The sequence below is a fragment of the Aquarana catesbeiana genome, linkage group LG02 (genome assembly GCF_042186555.1).
Source record: "Aquarana catesbeiana isolate 2022-GZ linkage group LG02, ASM4218655v1, whole genome shotgun sequence".
NCBI lineage: Eukaryota > Metazoa > Chordata > Amphibia > Anura > Ranidae > Aquarana > Aquarana catesbeiana.
In genome coordinates, this window is record NC_133325.1 from 328,829,094 (window position 1) to 328,853,219 (window position 24,126).

The 24,126-nt window shown below is 40.9% G+C and overlaps 1 protein-coding gene across 3 annotated transcripts in view; it reads right to left on the reverse strand.

Annotated features, from left to right (window-relative positions):
* Positions 1–1,079: 1,079 nt before the first annotated feature.
* TAB3 (TGF-beta activated kinase 1 (MAP3K7) binding protein 3) overlaps positions 1,080–24,126 on the reverse strand; it is a 109,807-nt gene continuing 86,760 nt past the window's right edge. For all 3 annotated transcript variants that reach the window (XM_073614838.1, XM_073614836.1, XM_073614837.1), the window contains 3 exons: positions 16,021–16,101; positions 11,869–11,976; positions 1,080–2,770 (listed from right to left, as the gene is read on the reverse strand). In XM_073614838.1, the coding sequence (XP_073470939.1) occupies positions 2,631–2,770; positions 11,869–11,976; positions 16,021–16,101 (329 nt within the window). In that variant the 3' untranslated portion in view covers positions 1,080–2,630. The remainder of the gene's footprint in view (positions 2,771–11,868; positions 11,977–16,020; positions 16,102–24,126) is intronic.

Genomic DNA, 24,126 nt, shown 5'->3' on the forward strand with positions numbered 1-24,126 from the left:
GAAAGGGGAAATTGAGCTCTTTGGCATTAATTTGACTCGCCGTGCTTGGAGGAAGAAATGACCCTAAGAAAAAAACCCCAAGAACGCCATCCCTACAGTCAAGCATGGAGATGGAAACATTATGCTTTTGGGCTGTTTGTCTGTTAAAAGTACAGGTCTGACTTTGCAGCATTGAGGGGCCAATGGAAGGGGCTATGCATTGTAAAATCTTGGATGAGAACCTTCTTCCCTCAGCCTGAACACTGAAGATGGGTCGTGGATGGGTCTTCCAGCATGAGAATAACCAAAAACATACCGCCAAGGTAGCAAAGGAGTGGCTCAGGAAGAAGCACATTAAGGTCATGGAGTGGCCTAACCAGTCTCCAAACCTTAATTCTATACAAAATTTAAGGAGGGAGCTGAAAATTCGAGTTACCAAGAGACGGCAAAGAAACCTTAAGGATGTAGAGAAGATCTGTAAAAAGAGTAGACGTCTTACCTCTGCTTGCCAACATAGGTTTCTCCACCAAGTACAAAGTCATGTTTTGCTTGGGGATCATATACTTATTTTACTCCCTGAACTGCAAATCAATTTATAGCATTTGTATCATGTGTTTTTTTCTGGATTTTTGGTTGATATTCTGTCTCTATTAGTTACACATATGATAAAAATGATAGACCCTTAATTTCTTTGTAAGTGGACAAACTTAAAAAATCTGCAGGGGATCAAATAATTATTTTCCCCACTGTATACTTAACATATGTATTTAGCTACATGCCTGGAGTCTAGCTTTAATAAGATACTGAGAAAGAACTGGTTTCCTCAGAAACGTGAAGCGTAAATACACCGTTATAAAAGTTTCCAGGTCATTTTTAGGCAGACAGAAGTTTCCACAATGAAGATTTTCCAGTCTTGCAATCATAGCTGGCCAGGTATTTCGGTAATGTTTGAGGTCTAAGGACATCTAGATAACTGGGCAGCCGTAGCCATTCATGCCTTGGGGAATTAAACTGAAAATATGTATGAACATTTACCCATATCACACTTATTGCATCTTACATAGAAGAATGTAAACAAGACATTTACTAAAATGCGAATATTGTGATTCACAAAACAATTGGTGCTTTATTATTTCAGCCACTTGCAGGATGCAAACCAATCACCTTTACAATACAGGAATTTAGATGCATTAAAGTACCAGCATTATATTTTTAAACCATATATTCTTTTCAGTTTTATGTATTTTTTTTCTAACAAAAAGAAAAAAAAAAGTTAAAAATGATACCTTAAAAAATGCAGTGCACAACATTTCTAAATCTGCCTTCCCTTTTATAAGCAGGTTCATTAACAGTGTGCAAATAACACAGCTATTTCGACTCTGGCGTTTTCATTTTAATTGAAGTCAAGTGGGTCCATTGAGGGCACAAAGTACCTTCTGTGCTGTAAACATCGAGCAATTTTCACAAAATGGGAAGCTCAACAGCAGGTTGGGAGGAAGAGACTGGGGGATACGGACAAGAGGGAAAATCAGGGAGGAAGAAAAATAATACACAGAAAATGTGCATGCCTGTGTATATGTGGATGTATAAACACACGCGCACATACATACATATATATATATATATATATATAGATACATACACACACACACAAGCAAACACACACAAAAGACTGGACAAGTCCACTTATCCGTGAATTATCACAACTAAGTGAACAAATTAAAAATAATAATGCTGCCCTATGTAAAAGAAGAATATGTGGCCCGTTTTTTTTCCACTCCTGTCTGGTAAGTATATATTAGTGTATACATTTCAATGAATGCGCTAAAGTAAAATGAGCGTTTTGGCATAGGTATTGCAGATTCTTTAAGGAGTAATCATACATAATGGTCACATTGAATGTGCCAAAGAACTTTTGGGAATCACTTCAACAGGAATACAGACTGAATACATGCAGTAAAATGTCCATCTTCAGCTTGTTATATATTAAATGTGTGAACATAACCAGTAGTCTGACAATATAGCTTTCTTGAACACAACACAAACAGAAGGGGACTGCATTAATACATCAGATGTGCTCTAAAAAGGTAAGGCTAAAACCTTGATTTCTCACAGCAACATTGAATAACAGCATATCGTTTTAATTTCATATGGACTTAATTACCCTGAAGAAAGCAGCAATTAGTTCTCTCTGAATATGCTTCATAAGATATCATATACTACAACACCATCTCCCCACCAAAGTCTTCATTCAGTAGGATACTTCTGGGAAGCAAAAAAAAAAAAAAAAAAAGACTATTTTCTGTTCATCTTATTTGTCTTCCGCTTCATTCATCCAAACAATTGGTCTGCAAAATGGTGATTCCCGTATGCCCCTCTGCTAGATCTCGTCTTCTGGAGAAGAAACCAAAATGACCAGCATTTTGAGACCTCCATCATTTACGCACAAAATGCAGAGAGGCGATCTGGTAGATCACAAACAGGGCTGACCTGCAAATTAGGAGTCTTGCTTGCGAACAAAGCATTTCCAACTGCGGCACTGGAGTTGGGCTCAGCTTGCTGATACACTGAATTAAGGTCCCTACTTTCCCTTGCATGCTAGATAGTATCTGTATAAAACCTCAAGCAAAGTGAAGCAGCTGGCAGCAGATTCAGGTGAACCGAGGCATCTCGCACTGCTCGCAACGGTTTAGTGCTGGGTGATTGAGAAAAGTACAGCTATTGCAATTCCATGGAGACCCTTCAAAATCTTCATCTCTTGCTTGTCTCTGGTTGGGTCTGTGCCGTTGAGCTGGAAAATAGGCACATTTTCAATTAGCTCTCAATGAATTCAAGATTCACAGAAATATCTCAATATCGTAACACAATTTTCAAAGGAAAGAGATCAGAATTTGTAGCTACAATCAGTGGCTAATTTTTTAAAGGTGGAAGTTGCAGGCCAATTATCCTTCTTCTGGCTTCTCTACATAGTGTTGGTAGCCTGGTGCAAGCTTGCGGGGTAGGAGTTAAAGTGTATTTTTTACTTTTGCAGTAATCTTCTTAATCACATAGCAGAACTAAAACAATTAGCAATTGCTACCTACTTGTAGTGTCTTCTATCTATCTTTTTCCTTCTATTTAATGTTAAGGAGAGGGCTGTGGAGGTAGGTTTACCAAAATTAACCCTGTCTGTATTGTACTACTAAATCTCATTATCAGTTAACTACATTAGAACAAGGTTGATTCACTAAAACTGGAGAGGGTAAAATATTATACAGCTGTGCATGGTAGTCAATTAGCTTCTAACTTCAGCTTGTTCAATTAAGATTTGGCAAAGAAACCTGGAAGTGGATTGGTTTCTATGCAGATCTGCACTAGATTTTGCACTCTCCAGTTTTAGTAAGGATGGGTTCACATCTTCACATGCGGCTCACAGCAGGGGTCCGGTGCATCCCCGTTCATTGTTTCAGGCACGATTTCAGCCCAAATTTTTGGCTGAAGTCGGACCTGAATTGCACCAAGAGATGCACAGGGCTCCTGTGTAAATTCGCACCGGAGCAGAGATACGTGAACCGGCTGCATAGAGAGCCAGTTGAAATCTCCTGCTATTGCAAATTGGATGCGGGGAACCAATAGTGTCAACCCAGCCTAAATCAACCCCACCCTGTCCTGACAAAGTGTTAAAACACCTGAAGTCGGGTGTACACAGTACGTTAAAGTGGAAGTTACTCTATGAAAACTATGAATTACTCTATGAACGATAACTGCTTTGCGACCGCTGTACGTCTTGTCGGGAAGCGATGATACCAAGATCATGGCTGAGAGTTGCTGGCCATATACAAGTGACACAATGCAACTCCTGGTGATGCTCAGCCCCCCTCATGCTATCAAAGACATTGACATCTTCAAGGCGCAGGAAGGTCCCTTCTGTGTGCACTAGCCAAGTCTTCATGTAAGGCCTCATGTACACTGCTGCTGGTAAACGGGCATTTAGGAGCAGTTGGGCATTTTTTTTAAGCTGCCCCTGAATTCTCCTCAATGTCATCTTATCAGTACATGTACACAGGGTCGTTTATAGGCAGTTGAGTTCAGAAGCATTTTTTTGGAATGCGTTCAGAATGAATGTTCACAGGCATTTGAAACGCCAAATGCCTGTAAAAGCCTGTAAACGCTGCTAAACACGGTAACTCGCGTTTAACAGCGTTTCGTTTACAGACGTTTTTCATGTTAACATTTTTTTTTTTTTAAACGCTTCTAGAAGCAAACGTGGCTAAAACGCGGCTAAACTGACGTTTTTGGACGTCAGTTTCTAGCTGTCCAGTCAAATTGTTCAGGAGTAATTCTAGAGTGAAGTTTCACTTGAATGCACTTTCCCTATAGTTTGTCCCTCTAATTGCCTTTGGAATTGTTCAGAATAGCATACAGTCTTTTGTATAACATTGCTCCAAAGAAACAAGAAAAGTCAGATTTTTTTTCTAAATAATTTCTAGGTATGCTTTGTGAATGGAACACATACCATAACAAATTTGACTGTAAAAGTGGAAATAGAATTTAGGACTTTTCTGATTGGAATTACTGCACACCTGTTCCAGTTTAAACATTAAAAATTGGGCAAAAAAGTAAGGTTACTTCCTTGGGGTTTGAGCAAAAAGAAATGAACATGCTTGGGTCTTATATTTCTATCCAGGTATGCTCTCTTGAAGGACCATTCTTCATGTGCTGTGGTACCGTAGTGCACCCCAACATGATGTGTGTGCATGTTGCTATTAATTTTAGTTGGCAACCCACTGCATATACACAATGTAACTGTGGTACAGTACCCACAATATGCGTTGTGGTGAGCTGCAGTGAAAAAATACAGCACAGCCATATTATTCATTCAGACATCTGTGATTACCGCACTCATAGTCTATTAACACTTCCTCAAGCTCAGTAACAAAGTCACCACCTTGGTACAGACCTGAGCTGGAGAAAGTCTGCAGGAGCCTGTGCGCTGCACCTGTTATCCACCAATCGCAGTTGAAATGCTGTGCAGGCTCATTTGCAAAAAAACTGTAGTTTTGGCTGCACATATGGGTGCAAATATGAGTGCATTTTTTTTTTTTTGTATTTTAATTTTGCAAAGGTTGGAAGTATCCCTTTAGGCAGCTTAATTTGTGCATGGACCACAAGCATCATTATTTAAAGAAAACTTGGTAGGCACATAATAACAAACAAGATTTTATTTTCGGATGTAAGTTGTGGGGCGGTACCCTGAACTTCTCTACAGCATTTATACTTCTTGGAATTGTAAAGGAAATATCTCCCACAAAAGTTGATATTTTCCCAACACATCATGATCAGTTTGAGCAATGTGATAATCCAGTCTTACCAGGCAAGGGAAAGGATAAAAATTCTCCCTAACATTTGACTTGTAATGATCTCATCTTGGGAACAAAAAGTAGAGGAAATGTTTTTGGCCTTCTACTATAACGAAGTTATGTAATGTTACACATTTTTTGCAGGAAGTGATTACTAGGGTTTCACATTTAATATGTGGCAAGTCTTTCAAATCTGTCATGCCTACATGTGGATATGAGTTTTTCAGTTTTATAACCTGGAATTAACATGGATTTAGTTGGAATGTTTACAATTTAATTACTCTGGCACTGTACATGAATAGAATATTGTTTTTTTTTTTATTGTCCAGGCTATATACAAATGCCTACAAGAGCCACGTATTTTCATTCTTGAATCTGGGTGTCCTTTGCATGTTTTTTCCATGTCTGTACAGTAATCCAGCATGAAACAACTCCTGTACTTTGCCTCTGTGTAGAAGCATCCTGCAATACAGATCGAGCACTACTGTTTTCTCTACTTGTGCAGTGTAATAGGTTTTGTATCTTTTGTATGCCCCCCCCCCCCCCCCCACAGTTTACTGTAGGCAACCTTTAATGGGGGGCTGTGCTGGGTTCTGTCCACAGCTTTGTTCTTGCTATGCACAGCAAAACCACACCATCATAGCTTTGCCTATCTGTTTAGGCTACTTTCAGTACCAGTCTCAGGTCACCTACTGAATGAAACCGGTTTTCCTGTACTGAGATTCCTTCATCCTGCTATCAGTCCTGACTAGTTTTCCCTGTGTGTTTTGCTAAAAAGCATCCTTACAACATTATTTGCTACCTCCATTACTCACCACGAGGATGATCTTCTCAGTGGTGTCCGTTTATAAAACTGAACAGCGGTGATCCCAAGGATCCCCGCTGATCTCAGTTCATTAACGGTTTATGAAACAGATCATTGGGGGGAAAACATGCTCTCTGCCGATCATCTCCACACACAGAGAAGCAGTCACTGACTAACACAGAAAAGAACAGTTTATGAAGCTGTGATCACAGCACTTCACTGACGATCTGTGTCAGAATTCACACTCCCCGATTCACCAGCTCAGAGAGAATACTGGGGTAACTGAGGAAGGAGGAAGATCACTGACTTCCTTCTACCTCGATCACTCCCCCCCCCAAGACAGTAACCATGTCACCCCATCGTGTGCGTGTGTGTATATATACATATACACACACACATACACACACACACACACACACACATATACATACATATATACAGTGGGGACGGAAAGTATTCAGACCCCCTTAAATTTTTCACTTTTTGTTATATTGCAGCCATTTGCTAAAATCATTTAAGTTCATTTTTTTCCTCATTAATGTACACACAGCACCCCATATTGACAGAAAAACACAGAGTTGGCATTTTTGCAGATTTATTAAAAAAGAAAAACTGAAATATCACATGGTCCTAAGTATTCAGACCCTTTGCTGTGACACTCATATATTTAACTCAGGTGCTGTCCATTTCTTCTGATCATCCTTGAGATGGTTCTACACCTTCATTTGAGTCCAGCTGTGTTTGATTATACTGATTGGACTTGATTAGGAAAGCCATACACCTGTCTATATATAAGACCTTACAGCTCACAGGGCATGTCAGAGCAAATGAGAATCACTGCCTGAAGAGCTCAGAGACAGAACTGTGGCATAGCACAGATCTGGCCAAGGATACAAAAAAATTCTGCTGCACTTAAGGTTCCTAAGAGCACAGTGGCCTCCGTGACTGTTCTTGAATGGCCCAGCCAGAGCTCTGACTTAAACCCAATTGAGCATCTCTGGAAAGACCTAAAAATGGCTGTCCACCAACGTTTACCATCCAACCTGACAGAACTAGAGAGGATCTGCAAGGAGGAATGGCAGAGGATCCCCAAATCCAGGTGTGAAAAACTTGTTGCACCTTTCCCAAAAAGACTCATGGCTGTATTAGATCAAAAGGGTGCTTTTACTAAATACTGAGCAAAGGATCTTAATACTTAGGACCATGTGATATTTCAGTTTTTCTTTAATAAATCTGCAAAATTTTCATCAATTCTGTGTTTTTCTGTCAATATGGGGTGCTGTGTGTATATTAATGAGGAAAAAAATGAACTTAAATGATTTTAGCAAATGGCTGCAACATAACAGAGTGAAAAATTTAAGGGGGTCTGAATACTTTCTGTCCCCACTGTATATATATATATATATATATATATATATATATATAATTATAATATCTCTATCTACAGTGCTTTGAAAATGTATTCATACCATCTGAAATTTTCCACATTTTGTCATGTTATAACCAAAAACGTAAATGTATTTTATTGGGATTTTTTGTGCTAGACCAACACAAAGTGGCACATAATTGTGAAGTGGAATGAAAATGATAAATGGTTTTCAACATTTTTTACAAATATCTGAAAAGTATGGCGTGCATTTGTATTCAGCCCCCTTTATCCTGATACGCCCTAACTAAAATCTAGTGGAACCAATTACCTTCAGAAGTCACCTAATAAGTAAATACACCTTTGTGTAATTCAATCTCAGTATAAATACCCCTGTTTGGTGAAGCCATCGGATGTTTGTTAGAGAATCTTGGTGAACAAAACAGCATCATGAAGGCCAGAGAACACACAAGACAGGTCAGGGATAAAGTTGTGGAGAAGTTTAAAGCAGAGTTAGGTTATGAAATCCCCAGCTTTGAACATCTCATGGAGCACTGTTCAATCCATCACTCGAAAATGGAAAGGAGTATGGCACAACTGCAAACCTACCAAGAAATGGCTGTCCACCTAAACTGATAGGCCGGGCAAGGAGAGTATTAAACAGAGAATCAGCCAAGAGGCCCATGGTAACTCTGGAAGAGCTGCAATGATCCACAGCTCAGGTGGGAGAATCTGTCCACAGGACAACTATTAGTAGTGCACTCCACAAATTTGGCCTTTATGGAAGAGTGGTAAGAAAAAAGCCATTTTTGAAAGAAAGCCATTAGTCCTGTTTGCAGTTTGCGAGATGCCATCTGGGGGACACAGCAACCATGTGGAAGAAGGTGTTCTGGTCAGATGAGACCAAAAGTCGGAAAACTAACACTGCACATCACCCCGAACTCACCATCCCCATTGTGAAACATGGTGGTGGCAGTATTATGTTGTGGGGATGCTGTTCTTCAGCAAGGACGGGGAAGCTGGTTAGAGTAGATGGGAAGATGGATGTAGCCAAATATAGGGCAATCGTAGAAGAAAAACTGTTAGAGTCAACTGTTAGAGTCAACAAAAGACTTGAGACTGGGGCGGATGGTCATCTTCCAGCAGGAAAATGACCCTAAACATACAGTCAGAGCTACAATGGAATGATTTAGATCAAAGCATATTCATGTGTTAGAATGGCCAAGTCAAAGTCCAGACCTAAATCCAATTAAGAATCTGTTGCAAGACTTGAAAATTGCTGTTCACAGACGCTCTACATCCAATCTGAAAGAGCTTCAGCTATTTTGCAAAGAAGAATGGACAAACGTTTTACTCTCTAGATGTGCAAAGCTTGTAGAGACATCCCCAAAAAGACTTGCAGCTGTAGTTGCAGTGAAAGGTGGCTCTACAAAGTATTGACTCAGGGGTTGAATACAAATGCATGCCACACTTTTCACATATTTATAAAATACACTTTTGGTTGTAACATGACAAAATGTGGAAAATTTTAAGGGGTATGAATACTTTTTCAAGGCAATGTGTGTGTATGTGAGATTATATATATATATATATATATATATATATATAATGTGTGTGTATAATTAATATATATATATATATATATATATATATATATATATATATATATATATTTTATATATATATATATATATATATATTTTACTATAACTTAGGAGGGCAGTCTCCTCTGAGAATGTGTGTACTGAGCAGCGGTAATTTATCACTGCTTAATAAAACAGACCCCTCGAGTGTTTCGGTTAATTTCTGGTACCGTAATCTCGCTATGTCTCACGAGATTCCAGAACCAGGGGCGTTCACCACTGTTGGAAGCATTTGTAGATCGCACAAAAGGAGAAGTGATCTACACTGCTTCGTAAACAGGCATCCAGAGGAGAACGACCTCCACGAATGCCAGGGAACTCAGCAGTGGATATTTTCCACTGCTTCATAAACGTGGCTTTATGTCACACATTTTGTGTGAAGGCAATAAACTTCAATATTGATCTTATAAGACTAGTAAACCTTTTGCATTTTCATGTTGACTCCCATTTGTTTTCTGGCAAGCTTCAAATGAGAGCTGATATGGGTATTTTCAGCAACAGCTTTGTTCCCGTCACTTTTCTATAATGCATTGTTATGTGGATTGTCCAAATTAGCTGTCCCATGAACAGTTTCTTTGATCTCAGCTGTTTATATCTGAAACTCCTATCTTCTACCAACATATAAATGGAGAGCTGTTATTTTCTCAGCACCATTTATAAATGTGGATGGAGAAAATACCTTTGGACAGTTGTCGAGTCTATGAATTGCTTGTGCTGAGCCATCATTAGACATCCCAGTCTAGTGTAGTGAGCAGATTAGAGTTTTGTACCTTGTGATGGCTGTTATAGCAAATCACAATGATCATGTGCTATGGTTTACATTTTTGATCCTAGTCCATTATGAATGGGATATGAATAGATGGTCCTGCAGTTGAATGGGATATGAATAGATGGGTATGTAGTTGAATGGGATATGAATAGATGCACCTGCAATAGAAGCTGGTGATCCATTTATTTATTTCTACTGAGTATGAGGTCATTTTTTTTTTTTTTTAACCCTTTCACCCCCACCTCCCCTACAAATCTATCACCAACCTTTCTCTCTATGTGACCTGTACATTAACCCTGTTGACCTGTACAATAATGTATCTAGTGCACCATTACAAAGCTCCATGTTTAAACTCCCTAAAATACCAGCAGATTTCTTAAATTCCAAAACATAGTGGGAAGAAATTAGATCCCCAAGTCACAAGCTTGTTTTAACCCTTTTATGGCCAAGAGGTTTGGTACCTTGCTTTCACAGGAAAGGGTAAAATAGATGGGCTATAAAAGCAGAACGAAAAAAAAGAGAAAAGGTTCCGATTCTATCACCTAAGAATGGAAAATGAGCCTTAAAGAGTAACTCCACTTTTGTTGAGAAAAAAAAAACAAAAAAAAATCCCCTCTGGTTTTTCTATGTACATTACAAGGATTTTAACAAACATTGTTGCAGATTCCTACCTTTTGTTATTCTAAAGAAATCATTGTGTGTTTGTCTGTGTCCATGTGGGAAAGTAAGTCTAATGGGAGTGATTTCATAATTCTCAGTCAGCTGCTGCACCTGCAGGGCACCAATGAGGAAAGCTGCTGGGCCTGCATCCCTTTAGATGTTATTTCCTATTGGGAGTATCTTGCCAAAAATTTGATTTTTGTTGTAAAGGATGCCTGAAATCTGACTTGTATCATAGGGAAGACTTCTGGGAAAATCAGCGAGCAAATCACACAAGCAGGAAATTATGTTTCGGGGGGGGGGGGGGGGGGGGGGGGGGGGGGGCATTCTGGATACATTGTGTGTACAGAACACCTCCAGGTAGCCATGTTGCATTGCATTTTAGAGTTTGCAGATTGAAAGGTAATTTTTAATAACATTCAATTACAATATTTGTGTCACAATTGTATACGCTATATTTGCTCTTTATTTGCCATCCCCCCCCCCCCCCCCATGAAAGTGGAGTTACCCTTTAAGTGGGAAGATGATTTCTAAAGCTATAAAACTAGAAAAACCCTGCCTGGTGTGACACATCCCAACTTTTTCTGTGATAGATCCAGAAGTTGGCAAAAACCCTCAGGATAAGGTAAAAACAGAAGGATTTCCATATGAAGGCTGACAAAGGAACATCAAGTTAGGTATAAAAGTAGCTTGGGCCTACAACTGTATCATGTTAGCATGGGCCAACATTTGGCTTAATGTTCATAGTTGGTGAAAGGATAACATATTGTCAGCAGCAAGAGCATTTCATTATACTTTATACATCATAACTTCACTACTCTCATTTGCCCTGTTCTGCTGGTGTGTATTGAAACTGATTACATTTTTTTTTCTTTTTACTTAAAGTGGAACATTACCCTTTACTTAATAAAAATGCATTCCACATTAATAATTATGCCAATAACCAAAATTTGTGTATGCTGTAAACTGCCTCCAGCGTTGTTACTGTTTTTTTTTTTTTTTTTGCTGGAGGCTGCCATTTTGCTGAAGCCCAGGGCCCCTGAATAGCAGTAAACCTTTAGGCTGTCAGCAGAACGGCCTCTACATTTTCGGCACAGTGCCAAAAAACAGAGCAACTGAGCATGTGCAGAACAGGGTAAGACAGTATTAGTGGCTTTTGAACAGTATAGGCACTTCATTTTTAATGTTTTACATACCTATACCTGCAAAAGTGGCCAGCCTGAAGTGATCTAGCAGGACATAATTTTCTGACTAAAAGTTCCACTTTAATAAATGCTAGGTGAAAAGAAAAGCAGAAGGATACATACCGATATCCCCAGCACCAGGATTAGGGATATCAGGAGGCTCAGGTTTTTTATTTGAGGTCACACTAATTCTTCTTGCTTTTCTTTCAACTGATGAAGAATCAGATGATTCTGAACAAAACATACAAAAAGATAAGTTACATCTAAAAGACAAAGCAACAATATCATATATATTTCTTTTAAAAACCAAGAAACAACGCCAGATCTTCATACTCCCAATTGGGAACACTATGGGGTTCATGGAGCAGAAAATCTCCTCACCGGTGGTAAACCAGATGACCCAGAGACTCTCGTAAGGTGGTTGTTGCAATACTTTATGTCACACCGTATTTGCGCAGCGGTCTTACAAGCTACACTTTTTTGAATAAAAAAAATAAAACAGTAAAGTTAGCCCAATTTTTTTCAATATTATGAAAAATAATGTTACGCTGAGTAAAATGATACCCAACATGTCACGCTTCAAAACTGCGCCTGCTTGTAGAATGGCAACAAACTTTGGCACTTAAAAATCTCCATTCGCGATGTTTAAAAACTTCTACAGGTTAACAGTTTTGAGTTACAGAGGAGCTCTAGTGCTAGAATTATTGCTCTCGATCCGATTACGCGATGATACCACACATGTGTGTTTTGAACACAGTTTTCATATGCGGGTGTGACTTTGCTTCTGTGCACAAGCTCAACAGGACGGGGCGCTTTAAATTAATTTTTTCTTATTTAACTTTTTTTTATTTTTACACTGTCCTTTAAAAAAAAAAAAAAAAAATTGGGGTCACTTTTATTCCTATTGCAAGGAATGTAAACATCCCTTTTAAGAGCATTGGGCGGAAGTGACGTTTGATGTCGCTTCCGCCCTCCAATGCCATGGAGCCGAGTGGAGGCCATCTTTCCCTCACTCGGGATCCAGGCTGTGAGGGGAGCAGGCGCGATCGTCTCCGCTGCTACTAACGGCTCCAGTAGGGGACGGAGGCGACGCGTCGGGAAGGGGACCCTCTGCGCCCCCCGATCTCGCAACAGATTTTTTTATATGAAAGAGTACCGCCGGCCGTTTTTAAAAATACCGGGGTTAAGGCAGCTAGCTGCTGTCATAACAACGGTATTTAGCGTAAAAGTACCATCATAAAATGATGGCAGCTGGTCCTTAAGTGGTTAAAACCCAACATTCACAATAGTCTAAATATTTCATTAAGACTATGAGCACACTAGTTTTTTTTCTGCATTTCTTGCTCTTTCAAAGTACAAAAACGGTGTTCATTAGCAGTGGAATTTTCTTGGAATTTATTTCAATGATCAACAAATGTTACATTGGTGAAGTCTACAGCAGCTGCTGATAGCGCTTTGGAAGCTTCTCTAGATACAATTATAGAAGGGAATAATGGGAACATGTCAATGTTTTCGTTGTTGCCTGTGCCCTGAGAGGGCGATTTAGTCGCTCAAGTTTAACTTGTCGCTGGAACCGAAATAGGAGGGGAAATCTTCCAATGAGCACTATGTTTTCAGGTGAGAACTGTTTAGATATTTCCTTATTCCTGGTTACTTAGACAAGAAATTAAGGGAAATCTTCCACAGACTACAAAAACTGACAGGGGTTTCAACCATTCATTACTCCATATATAAACAAGGGAAACGGCGCCAACTTCAAACTGGTGCAATAATGTATGCCAGTGCTGCTCCTAAAATTAGTGTTTACTAATAAGTAATTAAAAAGGATCAAAAGGACTCAAACTGGACAATTTAGTGAAATGTGAACCAAATTTAGAGAATAAATAACCTACCGTATTTATCGGTATATAAACACGCACTTTTTTACCCTGAAAACAGAGGGTAAACCGTGCCTGCGTGTTACACGCTGACATCTGTTTTTATTTTACCAACGGTCCACCCCGGGTGCCACCCAATGGGTGGGTGTCAGGCCGCCACCCCTCTCCTGGCCCTGGGACAGTGCTGCCGACACACTCCAAACTCCAGAAAACACCACTGCCAGCCCCCTCCTACACACCGCTCCCCCGTGCCACTATCAATGCAAATCCAAACCTCCAAATTCCTCCACCAACGCTGCTCGTTCTGGCCGCTCTCCTCCTCCCGCTTTGCCTCCTCGAGTGTAGCTTTTGATTGGAGAACAGTCATGTGACAGTCAATGAAAGAGGAGAGCAGTCACATGACAGGGTCCACGGCACCAATGGAAGTAATCAGAAGCGCCGATCCATACTGAGTGACACAGGAGAAGCGGCGCACCAGAAGGGGCCGGCAGCGATGCCCTCTATACTCCAGAGCATGCTGGCAATGCCGTCCCAGGAGACTGGGTGTCTCCTGGTAGTGCAGTGGAGGAGGGGGGGCTTTAGAATGAAAGGGGTCCATGTATTATGTGGGGGGTCCGTGTGTTATGCAGGGGGGCTGTGTGTACCATGCAGGGGGCTGTGGAAAGTTTTTTTCCTGAAACTTCCATCTTAAAGTTAAGGTGCATGTTATAAGCCAATAAATACAGTAGTTAAATCGATAGGTGAATAATTACATAAATAAATAAATGAAAACATCTAATATATGATCAAATTCATGCAATGAAATGTCAAACCAATACAAATCAATACTTGATTAAAGTTCATGATTTCTGTGTATGGTCCATGATTTCTGTGTATGGTCACCATGAAATTAATTCTCCAACACCATGATCCTAAAAAAGTGCTCCAATGCTCCAAAATAACAGTGCTCCAACCGAAGTGAGATTTGAATTGCGCTCACCAGATGTATCTGGCCAACAAGTGACCATCAAATGTAGGTATTAGAAATGCCACTTCAATCAACTCATAGGTCAATCTCCACCATATTCACCATCCACCTCTTCTCCTCTCATAGTATATGGATGGCTACGGCCATGACCAGATCACCATCAAGCATGAGTGTGTAAGTCAAAACTCTCCAATTTGATGTATCATCCACAATAATCAGTAACAGTCTCCTTCTTCCATAAAAAGGCTCTGTGAAATTGGCTCCGCCAAAGGAGCCACAGAAGGCAGGTATAGTGTAGTATTGTTTTTTATTATATAAAAAAAAGGCTGCACTTACATGTGTACAATATCACATATTACAATATTACATTTGTACAATATGTGTCTCAAGCCTCTGTTCTATGCATTTCACGCAGTGCACGCATCATCAGGAAGTGCCTACCTAAAGACGCGTTCACCGTGTGAAATGAATAGAAGAGGGGCTTGAGACGCATACACACAGGAGCCCTTCACTTCTGCGGGTCCTTGTAACGCACGCCGCTGCTAGTCAGACATCGGTGCAGGATAGTTTACAGAACTCAGAGCTGCTAATGTGGCGATTCTCATCATATTGTACATATGTAAGTGCAGCTTTTTTTTTTTTTTTTATAATAAAAAAACAATACTACACTATACCTGCCTTCTGTGGCTCATTTGGCGGAGCCAATTTCGCAGAGCTTTTTGATAGGAGAAGGAGACGGATACCGATTATTGTGGATGATACATCAAATTGTATCATGGTGTTGGAGAATTAATTTCAGGGTGACCATACACAGAAATAATGAACTTTAATCCATGATAATTTATTACACATTGCATTGGTTGGAAATTTGATTACTGTGCACATTTCATTGCATGAATTTGATCATATATTAGATGTTTTAATCTATGTAATTATTCACCTATCAATTTAATTAAGTTATTTTTTTTCTCTTAGTTTGGTTCACATTTCACTAAATTGTCCAGTTAGCGCCCTTTTGATCCTTTTTCATTACTCCAAATATAACACAAAAAAAAAAAAAAGCTTCGGATTTAGATATACATTAACTACAATCTCACAAAAAGCTGTCTTCAAATATATAGCACCCTAAAAAAGTACCCATGTATAATATAGCATTATTAACCACAGAGTCTACAGCAGGGGTCTCAAACTGGTGGCCCTCCAGCTGTTGGAAGTCCCAGGAGGCTTTGTAAGGCTGACACTTACAAGCAAGAGGCAGAGGCATGATGGGACTTTTAGTTCCACAACAGCTGGAGGGCCGCCAGTTTGAGACCCCTGGTCTACAGATATGCCAACACTGTGAACTAGCAAGGAATGTAACACATGTATTTTATTCATATGAAGGCAAAAAAAAAAAATAAAGCAGTAGAACTAAAGCAACAGGCCACTTACCTTTTTTACAAGTGTTGGGGGGTACAGCAGGACCAGGAGCTATGTTATCATAGAAGTTGCTCAAATCAAGCTTTCCCACACCTATAAAACAAATCTGTTAACTTCAAGTCTGCATGTGGTAAATTTAGCTCAACATCCAAAACAGAAAGCAGGAATAAGAAATTCCTAATTATAAATTACTCGTTTTCTATGCCTAAAGTCTTTGTCAATCCTTAAATATACCCACTGAAGTGGCCAGCCTTAAGTGATACACAGAGATGAAACAAATCCTCTCACATAAGTTGTACCTGTTTATTTGGACCCTTTGTCCTCTATAGACTCCTAAAGCACACATTTTACACAGCATTTCTGAGCTGCAGAAGGCAGGGGGTGGGGGATCTGATGTCACACAGCACAGCTCTGAGACTTGAATGGAGGTAATAGATGCACCCCCCTCTACGAAGTCTCATAGGGAAATATGAAAAGCTGAGGCTGTCAATCACTTGCGTGTGTTGGGGGCTGTCTCCCGATTGCCTGGTGTCCAAAACTCAGAAGTGACTCCTGCAGATAGCAGAGGAGTGAAAAAGGAGACAGAAATCACAGTAGGTGCCTTGGACCAAGGCAAGGACACACTATAGAAGCATATGATGTTAATTTTTAATTTTAAGAGGTTTATCACTTTAAAAAAGGTAACAATATCATAAATGAGCAAGCTTTTAAAAAATATAATTTTAATGCATTCAGTTTAAACAAGTACATAAAAGGTTTAATGTGGAGTGGACACTATACTGTATTTTGGACTAAGTTGAAGAATAAGGTCTTTACTCCTACACAGTTGGTCCATAATGCCCAAAGTTGTTTAATTACACAAGAGCACACTGGGACTGAAACTAAAAGAGGTGATAAATCCAAAGTTAGCCAAAACTGTAATATACTGTACAATTGCACAGCTATGCTGTAAATATGTCAAAATAAATAGTATATATGTTTGTAGCTCCTTAAAAGTAGTACTAAAAAGTCTAAATCAGTTTTTATCAAAGCATTCTCTGCATGAAGGTATAAAAAAAAAAGTCCACTACTTGTCCTACCCCTCTCCTTCCCAGTCCCTAAAAAAAACTTACTGGGTCCATGTCACCACTCCAGTGCTGTCTCCTGCACCAGTGCCACTCCTTCCTTCATACTTTCATAGGAGAAACTAAAGGAAGTGGAACATTAGGCTGCGAGGAGGGGAAAAAAGGGCATGACTTATCGGCACTGTGTCTGGATGCACACAACTCGGCACAGGGCCAGATAGGAACATGCATGCCCCGGTGTTTCTTTAGCACCGTCCTTGCTTCCTATAAAAGGCACCCCAAGGAGGGTGAGCCTACAGCACCAATTGGGACTGTGAGCATTTGTGCATTATCTTTCTACAGACCACGTAAGTGTTACCTCTTATTTTTTATCTTTAATGTCTTTTTAAACCTGCTAATGCCTGAAAAAGCAGATGAGAGCCCCTGGCAATAATTAGTTGTCAATATATAGAGCAGTCTACCTAGAAATAGGAAGTGGGAGTTAAAAGATTACATATTCCCCCACATCTTTTTTTTTTTTTTTTTTTTAACAAGGGTGTCTACTGGTGCTGCAGATAATACACCTGCAATATGCTCAACACCATCTAGTGGTTGAAGGGAACAAGCACAGCCAATTGGGTAGGATATGGGCAGCCTTTCTAAAAATTTTTACCCTCGAGGAACCTTAAAAAAAAAAATGTTGAAAGACGGATCTCTGAAATAATTTTCTAATCTATGGCTCTTTATATATGTTTGTGTGTTCAGGGAGTTGTAAAGGAATAAAATAACATTGATGTCCAGTGCGAAACCCACCAACTGGGAAACTGGCTTGTCATTCTAACCTATCCTGGAGAAACTGAAATGTGGTGGAAAACTTCTCTTTCTTCTACATCTCATTAACTGAAAAAACCATGTGGACCATCGAAACACTAGACATTTTCACATAAAGAAATAGTGTGGTTGTACCCTTTGAAACTACAGGCATACTTTGCTCAGGGTACAGTCAATATATAAACAGTGCCCCAAAGAGTTCTTCCTTACATCAATGTCTCCTATTAAAGCACTGATTTGGCTATTTAGTACTGGCTATTATTCCATTCCCAATGTCCTTTATTATTTTAGTGTCACTAGTCCCCTTGCAGGAATTTCCAGAAGAGTTTAAGGCAAAAAGGTATTCTAATGCCAAGTCTGACTGAAAGCAAAAGACTGCCTGCCCTCTGCATAAAACTAAGGTGATGCAAGCTTTAATTGTCTATAACTAAACTTTCAGCATAAAAATATTCTTCTTCCTAAGTTACCCTTTATTGACATTGAAAACACTTACTGACAGTTGTTGACAGTAGGCCTATGCTTCATATTGCTATGTTCTTAACGTCCCGCTGCAATGACAGCTTTTTAAAGAACAGTCTCAGCTTGTGCACGTTTCACATTTTAAAATCCAGCATTATGTGTAAGCATCCATCACCCAGCCAAGAAAATGCAAGCAAGTGGACAATTTATTATCACATGAATTGCAGACTTTTCACTGAAGGGCTTTTGAGACCATTACCTGCTGTGCACCAAATACAGACTGAGTGTTTAATGTAGGATGTTAAAAGATTTAAACGCAAAGCCAGTTAATCTTAATGAATACTTAAGATTAGGATTTTGCAGTTCACTTGCAAATTAATTTCCTTTGACTCAAGTTAATAAAAAACAGTTTTGTAATCATTCACTAAGCTGTGCACAATTTCGAGTAATTCAGATTACATTTCTATACACCAGGACTGTTCAGATGTGTCAGAAATGCAGACACAGATTAATGTAATGCTAGAGCCAAGTGCAAAGAGATGGCAAACATTGGATTTATTAAATAATGAAAATACATTTGCTTTGTAGCTTAAAAGGCTGCAAGCTAAAACTAGATACAGAAAATTCTGTGAAAATGGATGTGCTTGGAATGTTTTAAAAGAGAAAAAAAACTTTTGAGTGTTAAAGATATGCAGACTGTAAATGTCTAAACAACACTGGTGTTAATATTTATATATTCAAATGAGATGGGAAAAGGGACTGCTGGAAACTAGCTGCTATGAGCTACAGCACTATTTTGTTAGTTTTGATGAATGCCCACCTCTGACACTTCAATAATGACATCACCAAAACATTTGTAATGTTAAGAAAATGCTGATCTGTTGATCTTTCTGCATTTACAAGCAAATTTTTTTTTTATAAGCTATGCTGTATTAGCATTGACAAAGGTACAATTACCAGTATCTAAACTTTTTAAAGCATAAACACACTTTATTTACTCTTTCACATAATTAAAGAACATGTAAAGCCAAAATGTCATATTCCTGATATGTGCCTGCTGTGCCATGTACTTGTACGAGAAAGTATCCTGTTCTCTGTGTATTTCTTCGTTTGGCTCTATGCACATTAGTGTTTAAGTTCCTAGAAGCGGTTATTAGCATTTTTTTTTTTCTGCTCCTGGAAGCCAATATTGTTATCCTATGCGTCCATGCACACTACTTTAGGCTTTTAGCGTTTTTTTGAGCTTCAGGGTCTAGGAGCAGAAAAAAATAGGATTTTTCATTACCTGCTGGGTATACTTCATCATCAGGTGAATGGACACTGGTAGACCAAAGGTCTTCAGACAGGAAGTGATCCCCTATATAACCCCTCCCATACAGGAAGTACTTTAGGTTTTGTAGCAAGCACTAAATCCTCAAAAAAAAGGGGAGGGATCTCTGTGTCCCATGATATACTCAAAGAAAAGGATTTTACAGGCAAGTATGACAAAAAAATCCTATTTTCTTTTTCATACATCATGGGACACAGAGTCAGGCTAATATTCATTACCTGCTGGGACGTCCCAGAGCAATAGCCGTGAGGGGAGGGAGACACGCAGCCAAACAATAGAAAACAGAACTTATACGGCAGCCCGCAGTACACTGGGGCCGAAAGCCGAATCCTCGGCTGCTCGAACGTCCACTTGATAAAATTTTGTGAACATATGCACTGAAGACCAGGTAGCAGCCTTACAAATCTGAGCAACACATACCTGATGGCAAAAATCCCAGGAGGTTTCTACACCCCTGGTAGAATGAGCTCTCAACCTAAAGGGAGGAGCTTTATGTTTCAGACCGTAGGCCTGAATGACCAATTGACAGACCCAACTGGCAATGGAAGCTTTGGAAGCTGCCTAACCCTTCTTGGGTCCTTTTGGTAAAAAAAAAAAAAAAAAAGTCTGATCCGCGGATCTCCGCAGATCTAGACAAATAAACCTTGACTGCCCAAACAACGTCCAAAGAATGCAGTCATCTCTCTTCCGGCGAACGAGGCTAAGAGAAAAAAAACAGGCAAAATAATGTCCTGATTTAAATGAAAGGCTGACACCACTTTTGGCAAAAAGGATGGAACAAGTCGAAACACGACTCTGTCATGGTGAAGGATCAAGTACGGTTCCCTGTATGAAAGGGCCGCAAACTCCAAGGAAGGCTAGCTTGCGTGACAGCAAGTCTGGTTGTTTCTGTAACACAGGCAGCATCAAGTTCAAGTCCCAAGGACACATAGGTGACCTAATGGGGGGAAGCAAGCAAGTTGCCCCTTGTATATAGATTCAGATCAGTGAATGGGAGGCTAAAGGCCTTTGGAAGAATACTGATAGGGCCGAAACTCGACCTCTTATTGTACTCAAAACAAATTTGATTTCCACAGCTGACTGTAGAAAAGAGAGAATTCTCCCAATCACATATTTCCGAGGATACCATTTTCTGGCTTCACACCAAGCAATACAAGTCTTCCAGACTTTATGATAAATCTTCCTAGTGACAGCTTTCCTAGCATTCAATAGAGTAGACACCACTGATTCCGAGATGCTATGGTCCTTTAACACCCTGGCTTCAATAGCCATGCCGTCAAATTTAGAGAATGTAAATTGGGGTGGAATATAGGACCTTGAGACAGTAGATCGGGGCGACCTGGAAGCGTCCATGGCCCGTCTATTGTCAGTCTCACAATCTCCGTGAAGCAGGGCCTTCTGGGCAAGGCTGGTGCCAACAGAATGACTGGAACCCCCCTCTCTCCAAATCCTGTGCAACAAATGTGGAAGGAGAAGGATCGGAGGGAAAGCATAAACCAGGGAGTATTGGCTCCATGGAACCATCAGAGCATCTGCTCCAATTGCCAGAGGATCTCTTGTTCGAGACACAAACTGCTGTAGCTTGTTGTTGAACCTGGATGTCAGTAGGTCGACCTCTGGCCATCCCCAACGTTGGCAAATTTCCTGGAGCACCTCTGGGTGTAGGGACCATTCCCCTGGGCAGATCTGCTGGTGGCTGAGATAATCTGCCTTCCAGGTCTCTACTCCTGGGATATGGACTGCCGATATAATTGGCATATGCCCCTCTGCCCAGGCTAGTATGTAGTTCACCTCCTTCAGAGCTGAACGACTCCTGGTAGCGCCTTGGTGGTTTATATAGGCCACTGCCATGGCATTGTCGGACTGAACCCTGATGGGGCAGTCCTGAAGCTCCACCGTCCAGAACCCTAAGGCCAGAGGTACTGCCCATAATTCTAGGACGTTGATGGGCAGGGTCTGCTCTGTCCCTGACCATTTCCCCGGAGCTGTGAGCCCGTCTAGGGTCGCTCCCCAGCCTGAGAGAGACAGGCACCTGTAGTCTGTACTCTCCAAGTTACCGGGAGAAAGGATTTTCCCTTTCGCAGGTTCTGATCCTGCAACCACCAGTTTAGGCTTAAGCATGCCTGAGGAGATAAGCACATTGGATAATCCAGGGCTTTTTTTCCTCTGTTCCAAGCCAACAAGATGTCTTGTTGTAAGGGCCTGGAATGGAACTGGACATAGGGCACTGCCTCGGAGGAGGATACCATCCTCCCTAGAAGACTCATACAGAGCCGAATGGAGGGTTGTCTGGTGCCCCTTATCTGACGCACCTGATCCTTCAGGGCACAGATCCTTACGGGTGGCAATACTCAGACCGTGTTTAGGATCAGACCTAAATACTTTAGACTTTGAGCTTGTCTCAAGGCTGACTTTTTGGTATTTATGATCCAGCCTAAACTTTTCAAATACTGCACTGTGTATATTAAGCTCTGTTCTAGAGCCTGTACTGAGTGATCTCTGAGCATGAGGTCGTCCAGATACCCGAGCACCAGGATCTCTTGGGCCCATTAAGAGACCCAGTACTGGTGCTAGGACCTTTGTGAACACCCAGGGAGATGTAGCAAGCCCGAAGGGTAAAGCCACAAAATTAAAAACGACGGTACCTCTACTGCAAAACGTAGGAACCTCTGATGAGGCTGAAAGATCGGTACATGAAAATAGGCGTCTTTTAAATCGATGGAGGCTAGAAAGTCTCCCCTCTGGAGTGAGGTTACTACTGAGTGGACAGACTCCATCCGAAAGGACTGCATCAATAAATACTTGTTCAGGGACCTTAGGTCCAAAATGGGCCTTATGTCCCCATTTGGTTTCTAAACCGTAAACAGGTTTGAGTAAAACCCTGTGCCCCTTTCGAATACAGGAATCTCTACAAACACTCCTTGATGCACTAGATAAAGTAGTGCCTGAAGCAATCAGTTTCTTTTTGGAGGATCCGAGGGAACGCTGGATCTTAGAAACCTCTGAGGGGGAACCCCCCCGCAACTCCAGCTTGTAACTGCAAGATATAATTGAGGTAACACACTCGTTCTGAATTGCTGTTTTCCAAATGTCTGCAAAGTGCAGCAGCCCTCCTCTCACCCGATGGAGTGGGGGCATCCCTTCAAAAGGAGGGCTTGGTGCTGGGTTTAGAAGAATTTTGGACCCAGGGGCTTTTCTGGCCCTGCGGCTTGCCCCTGGCCTTAGTGCCCTGTTGGTGGCGGAGCCGCCCTGATGCTGAGACATTTAAGGAAGCCCTGGGTTTTTAAACAAGGGACGTCTGGTGCTTTTCTTCACAGGAGGTAGAGAACTCTTCCCTTCGGAAATCTTTTGGATATATTTGTCCAAGTGATCACCGAATAAACGTTCCCCATGAAACGGGAAACTTGCCAATAACTTTTTGCAAGGAAGCTCGGCTGACAAGTTCTTAAGCCATAGAAGTCAGACAAGAGAGCCAGACAAGAAACCTGCTGTATTGAAGCATCAACAGCAAAACACAGTGCTCGAGGTCTTACTTACAGGCAGATCATCCTCCTGATTAGGCCTATCAGGCCGTTTGACCTGATCCTTTATGGACTGGGAAATACCAATTGCTGCAACAGCTGGCTGAATAGCTGAACTGGCCAAAGAAAAAGGAAGCCTTTAATAATGACTCCAATTTCTTGTCAACAGGGTCTTTCAAGCCCTGTGCGTTATCTACCGGACAAGTTAAGTTCTTGTTTAAGGAAGACACCGCTGCATCTACGGCTGGCATGCTCCATTTTTTAACGAACTTTTCATCCATGGTATATAAAAGGGAAAACCTCTTAGGAGGAACAAAATTCCTGTCAGGATGTTCTCAATCAGCGTACACCTCCTGTTCCAACAGGGGGTGTACAGGGAAAGTCTGTGCGACCTGAAGAAGCCTCATCGATCCCAAAGAGGACCAGGGGGGCTCAGTCACCTCTGCAAGAGGCAACTTAAAGGCAGAACGAACCATTTCGGTCAGAGTCGGGATCAAAAACCTCTGCGACTGAGGCAGACATCGACTGGATAGCTTCTTGTCCAGATTGCTCGGAAGAGGACGCATCTGCTGGGCACTGCACCGAATCCTGAGCTTTAAGCTCTTCCCCATCCTCAACCCATTCCTACTCCAGGCTAGGAGACTCCGGGGAGGGGGATCTGTCACACTTCCTGTCACCCTGCGGGATGGAGGCAATCATGCCAGCAATCCTGTGCTCTACCCAGTCTAGGGATGAGGACAGTTGATCCTTAGTGATAAAGGGTGAAGCAGCAGCGTTGACTGTAGGCACAATACCAGATAGGCGCAGTGGCTCAGATTGCCCGGAAGCCTCTGGTCCTTCAGGGGATACAACACTAGGGATACGACTAGGTTCATCAGGAACTACTGTCGACATAGGTGTACCCTTCCCTGTGGCGTTAGTCCCACTCCTCTTT